The sequence below is a fragment of the Mustelus asterias genome, chromosome 20 (genome assembly GCF_964213995.1).
Source record: "Mustelus asterias chromosome 20, sMusAst1.hap1.1, whole genome shotgun sequence".
Taxonomy (NCBI): domain Eukaryota; kingdom Metazoa; phylum Chordata; class Chondrichthyes; order Carcharhiniformes; family Triakidae; genus Mustelus; species Mustelus asterias.
Window position 1 is genome coordinate 51,647,685 of NC_135820.1, and position 17,176 is coordinate 51,664,860.

The 17,176-nt window shown below is 41.5% G+C and overlaps 1 protein-coding gene across 1 annotated transcript in view; it reads right to left on the reverse strand.

Moving 5' to 3' along the window:
* The window catches only part of prex1 (phosphatidylinositol-3,4,5-trisphosphate-dependent Rac exchange factor 1), a 204,203-nt gene that overhangs the window by 83,823 nt on the left and 103,204 nt on the right, over positions 1-17,176 (reverse strand). The window contains exons 12-16 of the mRNA XM_078236543.1: positions 14,395-14,498; positions 14,144-14,193; positions 12,690-12,765; positions 5,881-5,953; positions 4,421-4,563 (exon numbers count right to left, since the gene is read on the reverse strand). Coding sequence (XP_078092669.1) covers positions 4,421-4,563; positions 5,881-5,953; positions 12,690-12,765; positions 14,144-14,193; positions 14,395-14,498 — 446 coding nt within the window. The remainder of the gene's footprint in view (positions 1-4,420; positions 4,564-5,880; positions 5,954-12,689; positions 12,766-14,143; positions 14,194-14,394; positions 14,499-17,176) is intronic.

Below are 17,176 nucleotides of genomic sequence, written 5' to 3' on the forward strand. Positions count from 1 at the left end.
AAGTAAATAGGCCTACCCCATTTTCTCTATCCAGGAACCTTACAATTCTGTACACCTCAATCAAATCTCTCCCCATCTTCTTCTGTTCCAAGGAGAACAACGCTAGCCTATCCAATCTTTCCTCATAGCTGCAATTCTTCAATCCTGACAACATCCTCACAAATCTTTTCTGTAGCCTTTCAAGTACAATTACATTTTTTCTGTAATGAAGTGATCAGATCATGCACAATACTCAAATTATGGCTTAACAAATGGTCATTATAGTTCCAGCATAACCTCCCTGCTCTTATATTCAATGCCTTGGCTAATAAATTGAAGGATTTCGTGTGCCTTCTTAATCACTTTATCAACTTATCCTGCCATCTTCATGGATCTGTGGACATTCACTCCAAGTTCCCTCTCCTTATCCTCTCAATTATTGTGTAATCCTTTACCATGCTTCACCTCCCCAAATGCATCACCTCACACTTCTATGGGTTCAATTTCATTTTCCACTTTTCTGCCTACCTGACTAGTCCACTGATATCCTCCTATGACACCTTTCCAGGAAGGTGCAGGAGATGCACCATTTGCCCTATTACGTCCTCCCTCCTAGGCCCCAAACACTCCTTTCTGGTGAAACAATGATTTATGGGTACTTTTTTCAATTTAGAATACAGTTTCTCTGCTCACAACGCTACCGGCTCCATATTGGGGAGACCAAATGCAGATTGGGTGACTGCTTTGTGGAACACCTCCAATTCCGTCCAAAAGCTTGTCATTTTGCTTTTCGCCGGGCTGTCACAATGAGCTCTCTGATCTCAGTCTCCTCATCTTCTAATCAAGCTCAATACAAACTTGGAGAACAGCATCTCATCTTCTGACTTGATATTTTACAGCCTTCTGGACTCAACACGGAGTTCAACAATTCCAGACCTCAATCGCTGCAACCATTTTGTTACCTTGTTCTTTGTTTCACTGTCTTTATCTTTAAAACATTTATGCTTGAAAATGGTAGCTCTTCATCACTGTCATTCACAATTCCTAGGCAGATCTTTCGTTTCTTTACTTGCCCCATTAGCACACTCTTTGGGCTTCCACCATCAACATTTTGGCTATTTAACCTCCCCTGGCTTCTATGGGCAGCACGATGGCACAGTGGTTAGCACTGCTGCCTCTCAATGTCATGAACCTGGATTCGATTCCCGGCTTGGGTCACTGTCTGTGCGGAGTCTGCACGTTCTCCCCGTGTCTGCGTGGGTTTCCTCCCGGTGCTCCGGTTTCTTCCCACAGTCCGAAAGATGTGCTGGTTAGGTGCATTGGCCATGCTAAATTCTCCCTCAGTGCACCCGAACAGGTGCTGGAGTGTGGCGACTAGGAGATTTCCACAGTAACGTCATTGCAATGTTAATGTAGGCCTACTTGTGACACTAATCAATAAATAAATAACCATATTACAGTCCTTCCTCTTTCAGCCCTCACCTTTCCATTTGTTTACAACTTATTACATTGACAACCTATTCCCATTCTGATGAAAGGTCAGACCTGACAAGTTAACACTGTTTCCTTCTCTGATCTGCTGTGTATTTCTAGCATTTTCTTTTTTTAATTTCATATTTCCAGCTTCAGCACATATATTTTGTTCGTTCTTCCTCATCTGAATGGCTCTGTTCCACATGCCTTTATCAATGGGCCTATTTAACACCTATCACCAATCAGCACAACATGTCCAGTTCAAAGATTGCAATATCACTTCACTATTTAAAATCTGGTTAGATGGAGTAAATGTTTCTAACCTCAAGCGACATTGACTGGAAACGGTGGGAATGGGTAAATTTCTAAATAATAATTATGAGTCGTGGTCATGCAGTAAAAATGTATCTACGGTTTAAAAACATGTCACGACAAATAATCCTATCCAAATTCACGTGTTACACTCATTTTCAGTGGCTGCAAAACATGAAGCTGATGAATTATAGTTCAAATTTCTCATGGAACACCAGATCCAATATGGACCCCACTTAATCAAAATACCTGCATTGCCAATAAAGCTAAAAACTCAAACACTTCTCTGCTGTCCACAACATGATAACCATGTTGCTTGTTGTGAGCAGAATGTGGGAGACCAGCTAGTCGTGGGCAACTTTTCTTTTCTGCTGGGATTATAACAGGCCACAGCGCTCCCACTTGATCAGTCAACTACCTTCCTATCCATCCAACCATATGGGATTGGGTATACCGTTCCTTGGTCTAGAAAAGCTTGTATTTAATCAGATTTATTTATACATCTTAAAGGTCTTTCTGTTGGCTCATGATATGGTGCAGTACTAGCACAAACCGAACAGGAAATTCCCAGGTTTAAATTTGTGATCCATAAGCAACTACTTATTTCCAATGAGTTTGTTGGGGAGACACAACATATAGTTCTGTGATAACCCCCATGATCTGCACAGGAAATCACTAGTTGACCTCCCAGTTGGGCTCATTGATTACGAGCTTCCTGGGGATTGGTAATTAGTCAACCAGGTGGAACTTGTCTACATAGCCCTGTATAAAGCAAGCCCCTGAATGGGTCCACTATCCTTTTAGTCCAGGTTGGGACCTGTTGTGTTCACCACAGACTTGTGGTTATTGCTTATTTTCATTTTGTGCAACAAAGCATGGTTCCTTCACAGCCGACTCCTCGAGTTATTATAAGTTCATTATTATGAGTACAGAAACTAGATGGAAATATTACAACTGTGCTCCCAGTCTCACTGAACATTACAAGAAGTATGTTCATCCACATAAGCTAAGACTGAGGGGAACAATTATACAATTTACATACAATTTACATAAAACAGCTTATCAATGTTCAACATGGGGCATGATGATTACCCTGTGGAACTTTACTTCAACAGCAGTCATCGTGATCAATATCAGTTTAAAAATGGAATACCGCCTGCAGCTTTTGAAATGAATATTCATTTCTGTACCTTGCAATATTTCTCGACAGATTGTTACAAAGAAAGGGAGCATGCAACATGAAGCATAACAATACTACACTCAGGCAAACCAAGGGGCAAACGTGAATGTGGAAAAACCACAAAATCTTTGATTATCACCAAGAATCATATCTGCAGCCAAAAAACGAATTCAGTCAGCGAGCATTGAAACATCGCAACAAATCACGCTGAACAAAAATATATTTCAACTGTTTAGAAACATCGAAACCCTACAGTGCAGAAACAGGCCTTTCGGCCCATCACGTCTGCACCGACCACAATCCCACCCAGGCCCTACTCCTATATCCCTACACATTTATCCGCTTATCCCTCGAACCTACGCGTCTCAGGACACTAAGGGGCAATTTTAGCATGGCCAATCAACCTATCCCGCACATCTTTGGACTGTGGGAGGAAACCGGAGCACCCGGAGGAAACCCACGCAGACACGAGGAGAATGTGCAAACTCCACACAGACAGTGACCCAAGTCGGGAATCGAACCCAGGTCCCTGGAGCTGTGAAGCTCACTTGACTCATTGCACTTGGATTTGAAGTCATTACTGCCGACAGAAGTCAGCCAAATGAAGGGGAAAATAGGCGGCACGGTGGCACAGTGGTTAGCACTGCTGCCTCACAGTGCCAGGAACCTGGGTTCGATTCCCGGTTTGGATTACTGTCTGTGTGGAGTTTGCACGTTCTCCTCGTGTCTGCGTGGGTTTCCTCTGGGTGCTCTGGTTTCCTCCCACAGTCCAAAAGACGTGCTGGTTAGGTGCATTGGCCAGATAAATTCTCCCTCAGTGTACCCGAACAGGCACTGAAGTGTGGCGACCAGGGGATTTCCACAGTAATTTCATTGCAGTGTTAATTTAAGCCTACTTGTGATACTAATAAATAAATTTAAATGGAAGTGAAAATGACATGTTTCTTTACAATCAATGAAACATGGAAAAAAAATTTATTCAAATTACCCTTAAAGGTCTCCCAAAATTTGAATCAGAACTGGTAGAACTTAGTAACAAATCAATTCATTGTGAAGAGTGCCAGTGCAGTGAGGGAACAAAGTGGTATTTCAAGGGACAGAAATAATTAAAGAATTAAAAGTATCAATATACGGGGAGAGACAAGGCTTCATTAGTCTTCATTTGAACGCAAAGCAAGAGATGAAAGGTACAAGACATGCCCTTTTGTTTGGCATCAATCCAAAGGCAACAAGGCGACCAATTTGACAGCTATTTTGACAATATTAATGTGCATCTTTTTAATTAAAAGTCAAAATTTCTACATTTACAAGCAAAGTGTCATGTTTTTGGTAGAACACGTTTCATGCATTGACCTAATCAGTCAGAGTTCAGCATTTCATTCAAATTTCTACAATCCATCATCTGCAACACTTGGATAACAGCATGGAAAAAAAGTCTCCCATATCAAATGCAAAATCAACCATTTATCTTCTTACCAGAAGGGATTTAACAAGGATGTTTTCAACCAATCTGAAGTCATTCCGCAGCTGTTTGTTTTTGGAGCTGGTCCCTTCCATTTCTTCATCAGCATAAAAACGAAAAAATTGGGATTCATCCTTGAATTCACTTTTCTCGAGCACTGTTTAAAATTTAAACTGAATGTTAACATATGCGTTTTCCCAATACGACAAAAGGAAAGTTACCACGCTACTCTGTTTAAAGCAGACATTTTCTCAAAATTACTGTCAGCATAATTATAGACTTGAAATTAATTTTTTCTAATCAAGAAATCGTAACTGCTAATTGAAAATGTTACCAATAAAGAAAACTCAACAAAAATCTAACACCCATTACAAATAACTCAAATCATTCACTGTCCCCATAAATACAAGAATTTAAAATAAAGTCAAACATTTCCTTTGACTCAACATCCAAACTCTCCTGGACAAAAGAGTCAGCTCCTTGCCAAACATCACTTGAAATTTCTTCCCACAAAAATTTGGGGAATGGCAATTGTTTACAATCTAGAAGCATCAGTAACTCGTGAGCAAAATAATCTGGTCTAAGATTTGAAATATGCAGCTTCCCTTCCAGTTGGCCGATTTTTTTTGTGTTAGGTCAATCTTTGGTCCGAGAGGGGGAGGAATACATCACGTTGCCAGTAAAGTCAAGATGATCCACCAGCATGTATTGCACTGTATGCAGAACTATGGGCTTAACAGGTTAGTACCAAGCATAGTGGCATGATCCACCCCCCAAAAAGGAGTTAGTCAATGGCAATAGTCGATGTGCAGAAATATTACAAATAGTTGCCAACCCATAAAGTTTGACACAAAATTCTAGAGAGAAAAAGGTACGCATTGTACATTTTTTGACAAGTGTGCACAATTCGAGAGATAAACTGGACGGGATATTTCAGACAAACAAAAACTCTACAGAACCATGAGAGACTGCTGCAGCTTATTAATCAAAAAAGGTGGATGAAGCATTAGTTTGAATTCTATGTCAAGCTGGTGAATTCAAATACATGGTTGGAAGAAAGCAGAAATGGCCGTAAACAATGCCAGTAACAAAATGTAACTGAAACACATTGATAAACAATGCCATTGCCTGAGATTCTGTCTGAATTTTTGATTTAAACATTACTGAGAAGATCATTAGTCACCTTTAGGAGGAGGAGGGGAAGGAAAAGGGACAAAGAAAAACCTACATCCCATTGTTCTTCCACACAACTGGGGAGGTCAATTGAGACAGTCAAATCTGTGACTGCTAAGATCCAATTAATGGATTTGTTTTGTGGAGTCGAGTAGGCAAGTGTTGGGTGATCTAATTATGAAACACAGAAAGTCTGTAAGAAAAAAAACCAAAAGGGACTGCAGGACATCTCAACGTAATTTTGAATAGTTCCCAGCCATCACATCTTGAAAAGTTTTTTTGTGTTTCTTTGACTGATTACCGTGATGCATGAAGCCATTATTACACAGTCCAACGCCGAGTGTGACCGCTTCCTCCCTGGTCTGGCAGTCTCCCTAGCAACAAAATGACATTTTTACACCTCAAGAGATTTCCCTTCGAAAACAAATGCTTGTGATTACAAGTCTAAATTTAGACAGTGCTCTTTGTTGCAAACAATAACCTCAACAGAAATGGCAAAGGGTCTCCATTGAGGTTTCAAAATAGCACATCCAGAGCTATGAATACTCGCAAAGGAAGTCAGGACAAGAAAGAACCGTCTGGAGGCAATTATCTAAAGTTCACTTACAACCATGGTACCAGCCATAAACAAATTACTTCAGATAAAACAGCTGACTTACATTTTGGTTTCTGATGCAAAGTTTATTTTTAAACAGTAGACACCCAGTTTTTAAAAACAGAAGTACCACAAACAGCCCTTCCCGTGAACATGAGGCCAGCGTCTCGTCAGTAAATTGTTCAGAAACGATACACTCTGGGTGTTATCTGAATGATTGTGTCTATTTCCTGAAGAAGTCAGAATTTCATAGAAAAATAAAATCATGGGTGCAAAAATAACATTTGGCTATTGATAGCTAACTCTGACCAATGAATTAAAAAAAAAGAATAACCGCCCATTCTAACAATGTCATGTTAGAAAATGCAGAGAGACTATTGGATTTTTTTTTTGTTTTCATACTTCATCCCTTCAAAAGACACTGCAGCACTGGGCTGCAATTAGAAGTGCACCAATGATTACTAATGTCCTAAACTCGCGGTAAAACAGCAGCTAGAGGCATACTTGATCTTGACCACGTGGCACAAGTTGATTTATTACTTAAGTAGCTGGAACACAGTAAAACTTCTTTCATGCATATTTTTTAAAAAAACAGAATGCTCCTGGGTCATCCCAAACAAGGCGAAAGCACCAACTTTTTAAACGTTGGTGGATACACAATTACCTCTGTGAAGTGCAGGAAAAAAAACTTAGTAAAAAGCCGCACAAGTCACCAAAACAGTCTCGTGTGTGAATTCAGACCCGTAACAATTTCCAGATGTCAGTCATGCTGCCTCAGAGAGGCCCCTAGCCAGAAATGAAAAAGGGGAAAATGCGAAAAGTTTACCCTGACCTTTCCCTTCTCGATGACAGGAATGAAGCCTGGGAGCAGCCAATGCACATCTCATTGTTTAACATACAGAACTAATGACTTTCGTAGAATCCCTACAGGGCAGAAGAAGGCCATTCGGCCCATCAAATCTGCACTGACCACAATCCCACTCAAGCCCCACACCCGTAACCCCACACATTTACCCTGTTAATCCCTTGACACTATGGTCAATTTAGCGTGGCCAATCAACCTAACCCGCACATCTTTGGGCTGTGGGAGGAAACCGGAGCACCCGGAGGAAACCCACACAGACACAGGGAGAATGTGCAAACCCCTCACAGACAGTGACCCAAGGCTGGAATTGAACCTGGATCCCTGGCGCTGTGAGGCAGCACTGCTAAAACTGTGCCACCATGCCGCCCTATGTTATAAGGAATGTCCAAAACTTGAGAGGTCAAACTGGTAGCAAGTGAAATTAATACTCACACCCCTCAACAAGTGTGACCCACCCAGATGAGAGCCAATCCATGGCTTATAAAGGAAATTAGAGAGTACCCGATCTAAGGAAGAAGCATACAAAGTGGCCAAGAAAAATAATAGGTCTGAGGATTGGGAGCAGTTTAGAATTCAGCAAAGAAGGACCAAGGGATTGATTAAGAAGGGAAAAATACAGTATGAAAGTAAGATTGCAGCGAACATAAAGACTGGCACTAAGAGTTTCTACAGATATGTGAAGACAAGTGTAGGTCCCCTACAGACAGAAACGGGTGAAATGTATAACGGGGACAAAGAAATGGCCAAGCAACTGAATACATACTTTGGTTCTGTCTTCACAAAGAGGACACAAATCAGATGCCAGAAATGTTAGAGAATGCAAGATTTAGTGAGGGGGAAGAACTGAGGGAGACCAATATTAGTAGAGAAATGGTGCTGGGAAAATTGGTGGCATTGAAGGCAGGTAAATCCCCAAGGTCTGATAATCTACATCCCAGAGTACTTAAGGAAGTAGCTCTAGAAATAGTGGATGCATTGGTGGTCATCTTCCAGGATTTTATAGACTCTGGAGCAGTTCCTGCAGATTGGAGGGTCGCAAATGTCACTCCAATATTCAAAAAGGAAGGTAGAGAGAAAACAGGGAACTATAAACCAGTAAGCTTAACATCAATAGTGGGGAAAAGTCTTGAATCCATTATCAAGGACTTTATCGCAGAGCATTTAGAAAGCAGTGGCAGGATCAGACAAAGTCAGCTTGGATTTATGAAGGGGAACCATAGAACCATAGAAAATTACAGCTCAGAAACAGGCCTTTTGGCCCTTCTTGTCTGTGCCGAACCATTTTTTGCCTCGTCCCACTGACCTGCACTTGGACCATATCCCTCCACACCCCTCTCATCCATGAAACCGTCCAAGTTTTTCTTAAATGTTAAAAGTTACACCTGCAGGGCATTTACCACTTTATCCGGCAGCTCATTCCACACTCCCACCACTCTCTGTGTGAAGAAGCCCCCCCTAATATTCCCTTTAAACTTTTCTCCTTTCACCCTTAACCCATGCCCTCTGGTCTTTTTCTCCCCTAGCCTCAGTGGAAAAAGCCTGCTTGCATTCACTCTATCTATACCCATCAAAATCTTATACACCTCTATCAAATCTCCCCTCAATCTTCTATGCTCCAGGGAATAAAGTCCCAACCTATTCAATCTCTCTCTGTAACTCAGCTTCTCAAGTATAGAACTGATGGGAAGTCTGATGGAATTCTTTGAAGATGTAACTAGTATAGTTGACAAGGGGGAGCCAATTGATGTGGTATATTTGGACTTTCAGAAAGTGTTTGACAAATTCCTGCATAAGAGATTATCATAAGAGATTAAGTCCTGCATAAGAGATTATAAAGCGCGTGGGATTGGGGGAAGTGTATTGAGATGGATAGAAAACTGGTTGGCAGAGAACAAACAAAGAGTAGGAATTAATGGGTCCTTTTCAAATTGGCAGGCAGTAACTAGTGGGGTTCCCATTGTGATCGGTGCTGGGACCCCAGCTATTCACAATATATATTAATGATTTGGATGACGGAACAAAATGTAACATCTCGAAGTTTGCAGATGATACCAAGTTGGGTGGGAGAGTGAACTGTGACGAGGATGCAGAGATCCTTCAGAATGATCTGGACAGGTTGGGTGAGTGGACTAATCAATGGCAGATGCAGAATAATTTGGATAAGTGTGAGTTATTCACTTTGGAAGCAAAAACAAGAAGGCAGATTATACCTGAATGGCTGTAAATTGGGAGAGGGGAGTGTGCAGTGGGACCTGGGTGTCCTTGTGCACCGGTCACTGAAGGTAAGAATGCAGGTGTAGCAGACAGTAAAGAAGGCAAATGTTGGCCTTCAAAGAACAAAGAACAATACAGCACAGGAACAGGCCGTTCAGCCCTCCAAGCCTGCGCCGCTCATGTGTTCCTAACGAGACCATCCGTTTGTATCCCTCTATTCCCAGTCTGTTCCTGTGGCTATCTAGATAAGTCTTAAATGATCCTAGCGTGTCTGCTTCGATCACCTTGCTTGGTAGTGCATTTCAGGCCCCCACCACCCTCTGTAAAAAAACGTCCCCCGCATATCTTTATTGAACCTTGCGCCCCCCACCCCCCACCCCTTACCTTGGACTTGTGACCCCTTGTGTTTGTCATTTCTGACCTGGGAAAAAGCTTCCAACTGTTCACCCTATCTATGCCCTTCATAATTTTATAAACTTCTATTAGGTCACCCCTCAACCTCCGTCTTTCCAGGGAGAACAATCCTAGTTTACTCAATCTCACCTCATAGCTAATACCCTCCATACCAGGCACCATCCTGGTAAACCTTTTCTGCACTCTCTCCAAAGCCTCCACGTCCTTCTGGTAGTGTGGCGACCAGAACTGGACACAGTATTCCAAATGTGGCCTAACCAACGTTCTATATAACTGCAACATCATATGCCAACTTTTATACTCTATGCCCCGTCCAATAAAGGCAAGCATGCCATATGCCTTCTTCACCACCTTTTCCACCTGTGCTGCCACCTTTAAGGATCTGTGGACTTGCACACCCAGATCCCTCTGTGTGTCTATACTCCTGATGGTTCTGCCATTTATTGTATAGCTCCCCCCTGCATTAGATCTACCAAAATGCATCACTTCGCATTTCTCTGGATTAAGTTCCATCTGCCATTTCTCTGCCCAATTTTCCAGCCTATCTATATCCTGCTGTATTCTCTGACAACGTTCATCACTATCCGCAACTCCAGCAATCTTTGTGTCGTCCGCAAACTTACTAATCAGACCAGCTACATCTTCTTCCAAATCATTTATATATATCACAAACAGCAGAGGTCCCAGTACCGAGCCCTGCAGAACACCACTAGTCACAGACCTCCAACTGGAAAAAGACCCCTCCACTGCTACCCTCTGTCTTCTATGGCCAAGCCAGTTCTGTACCCATCTAGCTAGTTCACCTTTGATCCCGTGAGATTTAACCTTTTGCACCAGCCTGCCATGAGGGACCTTGTCAAATGCTTGACTAAAATCCATGTAGACGACATCCACGGCCCTTCCTTTGTCAATCATTTTTGTCACCTCCTCAAAAAACTCAACCAAATTTGTGAGGCATGACCTCCCTCGTACAAAACCATGTTCTCTATCGCTAATGAGACTATTCAGTTCATTGCGAGAGGTTACGAGTAAAGGAGCAGGGATGTGTTGCAATTATACAGGGCCTTGGTGAGGCCACACCTAGAGTATTGTGTGCAGTTTTGGTTTCCTTTTCTGAGGAAGGATGTTCTTGCTCTCAAGGGAGTGCAGCGAAAGTTTATCAGGCTGATTCCGGGGATGGTGGGACTGATGTATGAGGAGAGATTGACTAGGGAGAGACTTCTAAAATTCTAATAGGACTAGACAGGATCGATGCAGGGAGGATGTTCCCAATGGTGGGGGAGTCCAGAACCAGGGGTCACAGTCTGAGGATTCAGGGTAGACCATTTAGGACAGAGGTTAGGAGACATTTCATCACCCAAAGAGTGATGAGCCTGTGGAATTCATTGCCACAGGAAGTAGTTAATACCAAAATATTGAATGTATTCAAGAGGCGGCTGGATATAGCACTTGGGGCGAATGGGATCAAAGGCTATGGGGAGAAAGCAGGATTAGGCTACTGAGTTGGATGATCAGCCATGATCGTAATGAATGGCGGAGCAGGTTCGAAGGGCCAAATGGCCTCCTCCTATCTTCTATGTTTCTATGAGCAAGCAATGGCAAAGAGTCCAATCATTCAACTCTCCTGCCAAATGCATTTCACCGTGAGTGCTGCATTCCTGTGGCTTTCAGAACGTGCTCACTTACAGGGTATAATCCCAGGAAAAATAATAACTAATTAAGATTCCACAAAAGTTCAAGAAACCAGTGAATATTACATCTGGTCCTTTTTCTGGAGGCAATTTTCTCCCAGTCGCATGGTTTGCACTATGGTACCCCCACAGTGCCAGCACACACAAACAAGAACGTGGGAGAGTCAAGCTGTCCCCAGTCAGCAACCAATATGCTCAGCTAGACATGATGATCCAGATTCTACTGGAGCATGTCATCTCAAAGTGGACTCTGTTACACTATTAAGCTCGCCATTCTGTTAAAAAAGTATTGCAAGTTGCGAGGCAAATTTTTAGGACTGCAAACTGATAACAGGGCATCTCGCACCTTCATTAATGGCAGATCAACAGTTCACAATAGCCAATAGGAATTAACAATTGAGAAGGAAACAGGAACAATGGGAAGGAATTAAAATAAAGGCCTAAAAAATAAATAAAGGAAAAGAAAGATTAGATTAAGAGGAAGAGAACAGAGACAAAGATAAATAAGAATACCTAACAATTATGGAATAAGATTAAATAGTTGCAACTGTACCCCTCAAGCAGTGGCTGTGTTATTAAACTTGCCATAATTTTAACGGCTGAATCTGATCTGGTCTCTCTTCTTTCATCTCTCTACTTATTCGCTTTCCCAGTAGACACTTGTGTTGTGTGTACTCTCCCATGGCTGACATGAAGGAGAGGCTGTATCCCATCATTCAACTGTTAACAGTGTGTTAAAGTTCTCATGTATTAACATCAGAACTAGGGACGGCACGGTGACACAGTGGTTAGCACTGCTGCCTCACAGCGCCAGGGACCCAGGTTCAATTCCGGCCTCGGGTGACTGTGTGGAGTTTGCACATTCATCCGGTTTCCTCCCACAGTCCAAAGGTGTGTGGGTTCGGTTTTTGATTTGATTTATTATTGTCACATGTATCAGCATACAGTGAAAGGTATTGTTTCTTGTGTGCTATATGGACAAAGCATACCGTTCATAGAGAAGGAAATGAGAGAGTGCAGAATATAGTGTTACAGTTATAGCTAGGGTGTAGAGAAAAATCAAGGTTGATTGGCCATGCTAAATTGACCCTCGTGTCAGGGGATTAGCAGGGTAAATATGTGGGGTGACAGGAAATAGGCCGGGGTGGGATTGTGTTGGTGAAGACCCGATGGGCCGAATAGCCTCCTTCTGCACTGGAGGGATTCTATGATTTTATTGAGCGCAAGATACTTCGGAGCCCAAAACACTGAAATAGAGTGAAAAATAATCACAAAAAAAAATACAGGTTGGGAGAGAACATCTTTCTTGTCCTCTCTCAATTATTCCTTACCTGCAATAGGAGCCAATCGATCAACTTGCTTGCTGGCACCACAGACTTGTAGGTTTTCAGGTGATGGTCTCGGTCTCTGCATTCAATACAATACAAGATGATTTTTCTATGATTAGTTCTACATGTTGCTTGCATCTGGAGTAAAAGTTTCACCAGAACTGACTAATAAATTTTCCTTCAAGTTGAAAAGGGGTTCATTTAAATATTGATGCACTCGAGATTAATTGTAGGACCCAAAGCTTCACTTCAAGTGTCTTACAGACCTGCAATTAGCACTTCTTTAAAATCAAACGGCAAGTTTTAAACCTACAAGGAATCACAGCACAAATTGTGCCACTATGTGAGCAGAGAAGTCAAATTCATTGGAGACCGGAACCTCTGCAAGGTTCCAAATTTAGTGAAAACTCTATTCCTGCTTTTATTTAAACTGCTCTATAAATTAGATCCAATCTGGAACCTTTTTTTTTCAAAAATTCAAGCTAAGTGATCGAAAAGAGCTACCATTCCTCAGCAAAACGTTTGAAATATCTGGGTAGGAAAGTATCAAATGACTTTTAACTGAAGTAAATATTTAGGGAATTCATGCCAATGACATTCTGTTTAAGGAAAATAAATTCTCTGTTCAAGTGTTTGTTTCCTTTGCTAATGAAATAACACTACTGAACTACGCATGGAGATAGCATGGGTTACATAGCAAAGCATCCTGTACTGAAAGGATGGACTATGCTTACTTAATGAAAAGCCTTTTCCAAAACGAAGACTCCAGCACCAACACCTTATTGATTTCACCCTCGTATAAGTCAAGGAATTTTTACTGTAACTAACAAATGGTCAACAGTACTGTAGTTTAGCATACATGACATATGCCTAAATCGCTTAAACATGAAGAATAGATTACTTGGTCTCATTTCCCCCAAGCTCTCTGTCATCCCCTAATTAAGTTGCAATTTTGGAGAACTCATCATGAATAGCAGACACAACTTATCCAAATTGTCATAACAGTACATTCTTGATGCTCAATGCTTGTGAAAAATCAGAAAAATTTATAGGCAGGAAGACCTAACAAAACTGGACACAGGATGATTAGATACAATTTCAGGAGCAAGATCAGTGTTTATCAAATGGAAAAGGACAATATTTGATTGACACAATTTGAATCATAAAAGATCTTAAGAGTCTGTGCTTGAATTGCATTGCAAAGCACTGGAGGCATTATATCAAGCAATTGCATCGTATTGTCAATGCACCATACTGGGAGCTCTACTCATGTCCCATTACTTCATGATGTTTGGAAGTTTCATTTCCATGCGCAAAAGCAAATTCATAGATGCAAAGAAGTCAAGATTCAAACTGAAAAGTTAGGTCAGTCATATACAAGTTTGTTTTTTCTTCCCACTCAATGACTGACAGATGCTCAAGAAATCAAGAAAAATAATTGAAATTGCGCAACTTACTTTACCACAGGAGTGAAGAGGCAGTGCAATCGACAGTACAGTCTCACGCCCTGTCAAGAAAAGAGTAAGATCATTTATATGCAAAATGGTGCGCTTCCCTTAATTTTATTCAGAAATGTACAATACTCCATCTGTATCCAACAGTTGCCAAAAGGGATTATTCCACAAGCTCCTTCAACACACAGCATGCAACTGCCAGAGGCTAAGAAAGTCTATTTCACAAAAACGTCACTCCAGTGAAAGAGCAATACCTTAGACATGATATCTTCCATCTCACTTCTGGGTTTGTAGGTTCCATCATCGTACCGAAACCTATAGAGTACCTGCTCATTTTTGAAATGGTGCTTGTCAGACACTGAAACATAAAAATGCCCATAAGAAAATAAAGTTAAGGTTACATAATGCATCATCATTTGTCCATAAATCCCAAAATGACTTTCAAGTCGACCAACCCTAAAAATGGAATACTGATGTATAACTAATAAAGTTGAATTTCTTGGAATAACAGTGCAATTTAAAATACAACTTGTATTTATAGATGGCTGTTAATGTAGTTAAAAAAACCCCAAGGCATGTTACAATAGCATTATCAAATCGAATTTGACACCAAGCCAAATAAGATAATATTTGGACAAATTATGAAAAGCTTGGTTGAGGAAGTAGGTTTTAAGGTGCATCTTAAAGGAGGAGAGAGGGGGTAGAGAGGTGGAGAAGAAATTCCAGAGCTTCAGACTTATGCCTTGAATGAATGGTGAAGCAATGAGGGCTGTGGAGGCCAGGTCATTGAGTGCATTTAAGTCAGAGAAAGATAGGTTCTTGATTGGTAATTTGAGAAATTTAGCAGCCATAATTGAATGGCACAGCAGACTCGATGGGCTGAATGGCCTAATTCTGCTCCTATATCTGATGGCCTTAAGGCATGAATGGTGGAAAAATGGAAATTGAAAATGCACAAGAGATCAGCAATGGAGGAGTGTAGAATTCACACCAAGTTGTGGGAGGCCAGAGATCGGAAAGGATGAGGTAATGAATGGATATTAAAATTGATAGCAAAGATCTAAATTTAAAGCCACCATTTCTAAATGTAGTAGCTTAACTTCAGGCGTTCTATATTGCAAAGTTGCTCATCTCTGCATGGAGCAGTGTCAACATGTAATGACATTCCTCAGTGGAGGCAAGTTCAGATTGAATTATTAAACACCAATTACATGCACATGAAGAGAATGTATTCCAGATGACTCTATGCAGGCGAAAAGGTGAAAAGCTTTCGTCTCTCCCTGCCCAATGGTGTAATTGTGTTAAAGTATCAAACTCTAATTTCATCACTTCACTTGCTTCTGCTACTTCCTGGTTTTAATATTAAGCTGTCATTTATTTTCGGTTTTGTCCAAGTATTCCCATTAATAACTTATCTTCATCATCTATAATTATGCTTCTTCCCTCCCCCGTCCCCGTCTAGTACTTTAGACTATTCTTGAATCAATCAGGGCTATAGACAGGGCCTGAAGAGGGAGATCAGCCCCTGAAAAGACAGTGTTTCCATTTAGCTCTCAATTATTCTTCAAGCCAATATCAAGGGTGATCCGAATGGGATCAACAGTGCCCTGTTCTATTACACTGTGTGGTTTTCACTGGAATATAACCAGCTATCTCTTTGTGCACTCTTGGCAATCCCGAGATACAGATTAGAAAAAGTCAGTTTCTCTGGGTTGAGTGGAATGCATTCCTTTTTTCATTTATTGATGGGATATCGCTAGTTAGTCCAGCATTTATTGCCCATCCATAATTGCACTTGAGAAGGTGGCAGTGAGCCGCCTTCTTGAACCATTACAGCCCATGGGTGCAAGGACACTTAACAGTGCTGTTAGGAAGGGAGTTCCAGGATTCTGGTGCAATGACAGTGAGCTTACATTCACCACATCAGATGAACAGCAGCTGAAGGTTTCACAGTGGCTTACCTTGGACACTTGGCATGTCAGACATTGGCTTCCAAAAGCAAAACTACCTGCACTCTCTTGCCACTCCCTTTTCTCTGTACAGAAACAATCACAGTCGTGAAATGCCTGAATACAGCATTAGAACTCTAGAATGGCACTTGTCTCAAGACCAGAGAAGAACCCAATTTAAAATCAACCATTTGGTGCACAAAACTAAAAGAATGGCAGAACTTGTATAAAAAAAATCTTGCAGCCAATTAAGCAACAACTATGATTGTCTCAAATGTCAAACCAATTGGAGGCTACCCTTAAAAAAAAATCAATCACTCGACTTCATCTCCGAGAGCTTCAGACTTTTAGGTGTCCAGATCACCAACAACCTGTCCTGTTCCCTCATGCCCAAACTATAGTTAAGAAAGCCCACCAACACCTCTACTTTCTCAGAAGACTAAGGAAATTTGGCATGTCTGCTACAGCTCTCACCAACTTTTACAGATGCACCATAGAAAGCATTCTTTCTGGTTGTATCACAGCCTGGAATGGCTCCTGCTCTGCTCAAGACCGCAAGAGACCACAAAAGGTTGTGTACGTAATCCAATCCATCATGCAAACCAGCCTCCCATCCATTGACTCTGTCTACACTTCCCGCTGCCTCGGCAAAGTAGCCAGCATAATTAAGGACCCCACGCACCCCGGACATTCTCTCTTCCACCTTCTTCCGTTGGGAAAAAGATACAAAAGTCTGAGGTCACATACCAACCGACTCAAGAACAGCTTCTTCCCTGCTGCTGTCAGACTTTTGGACAGACCTACCTTGCATTAAGTTGATCTTTCTCTGCACCCCAGCTATGACTGTAACACTACATTCTGCACTCTCTCTTTTCCTTCTCTATGAACGGTATGCTTTGTCTGTAAAGCGCGCAAGAAACAATACTTTTCACTGTATACTAATACATGTGCAATAATAAATCAAATCAAACCAAACCCTATTATCAGGGGGATACAACAAGTAGAATGTGAAGCATGAAACAGACTACTGAGCCCTCAAAATCTGCACCAGTGTTTCACTCCTCAACAAAACTCATTGATCCCCCAT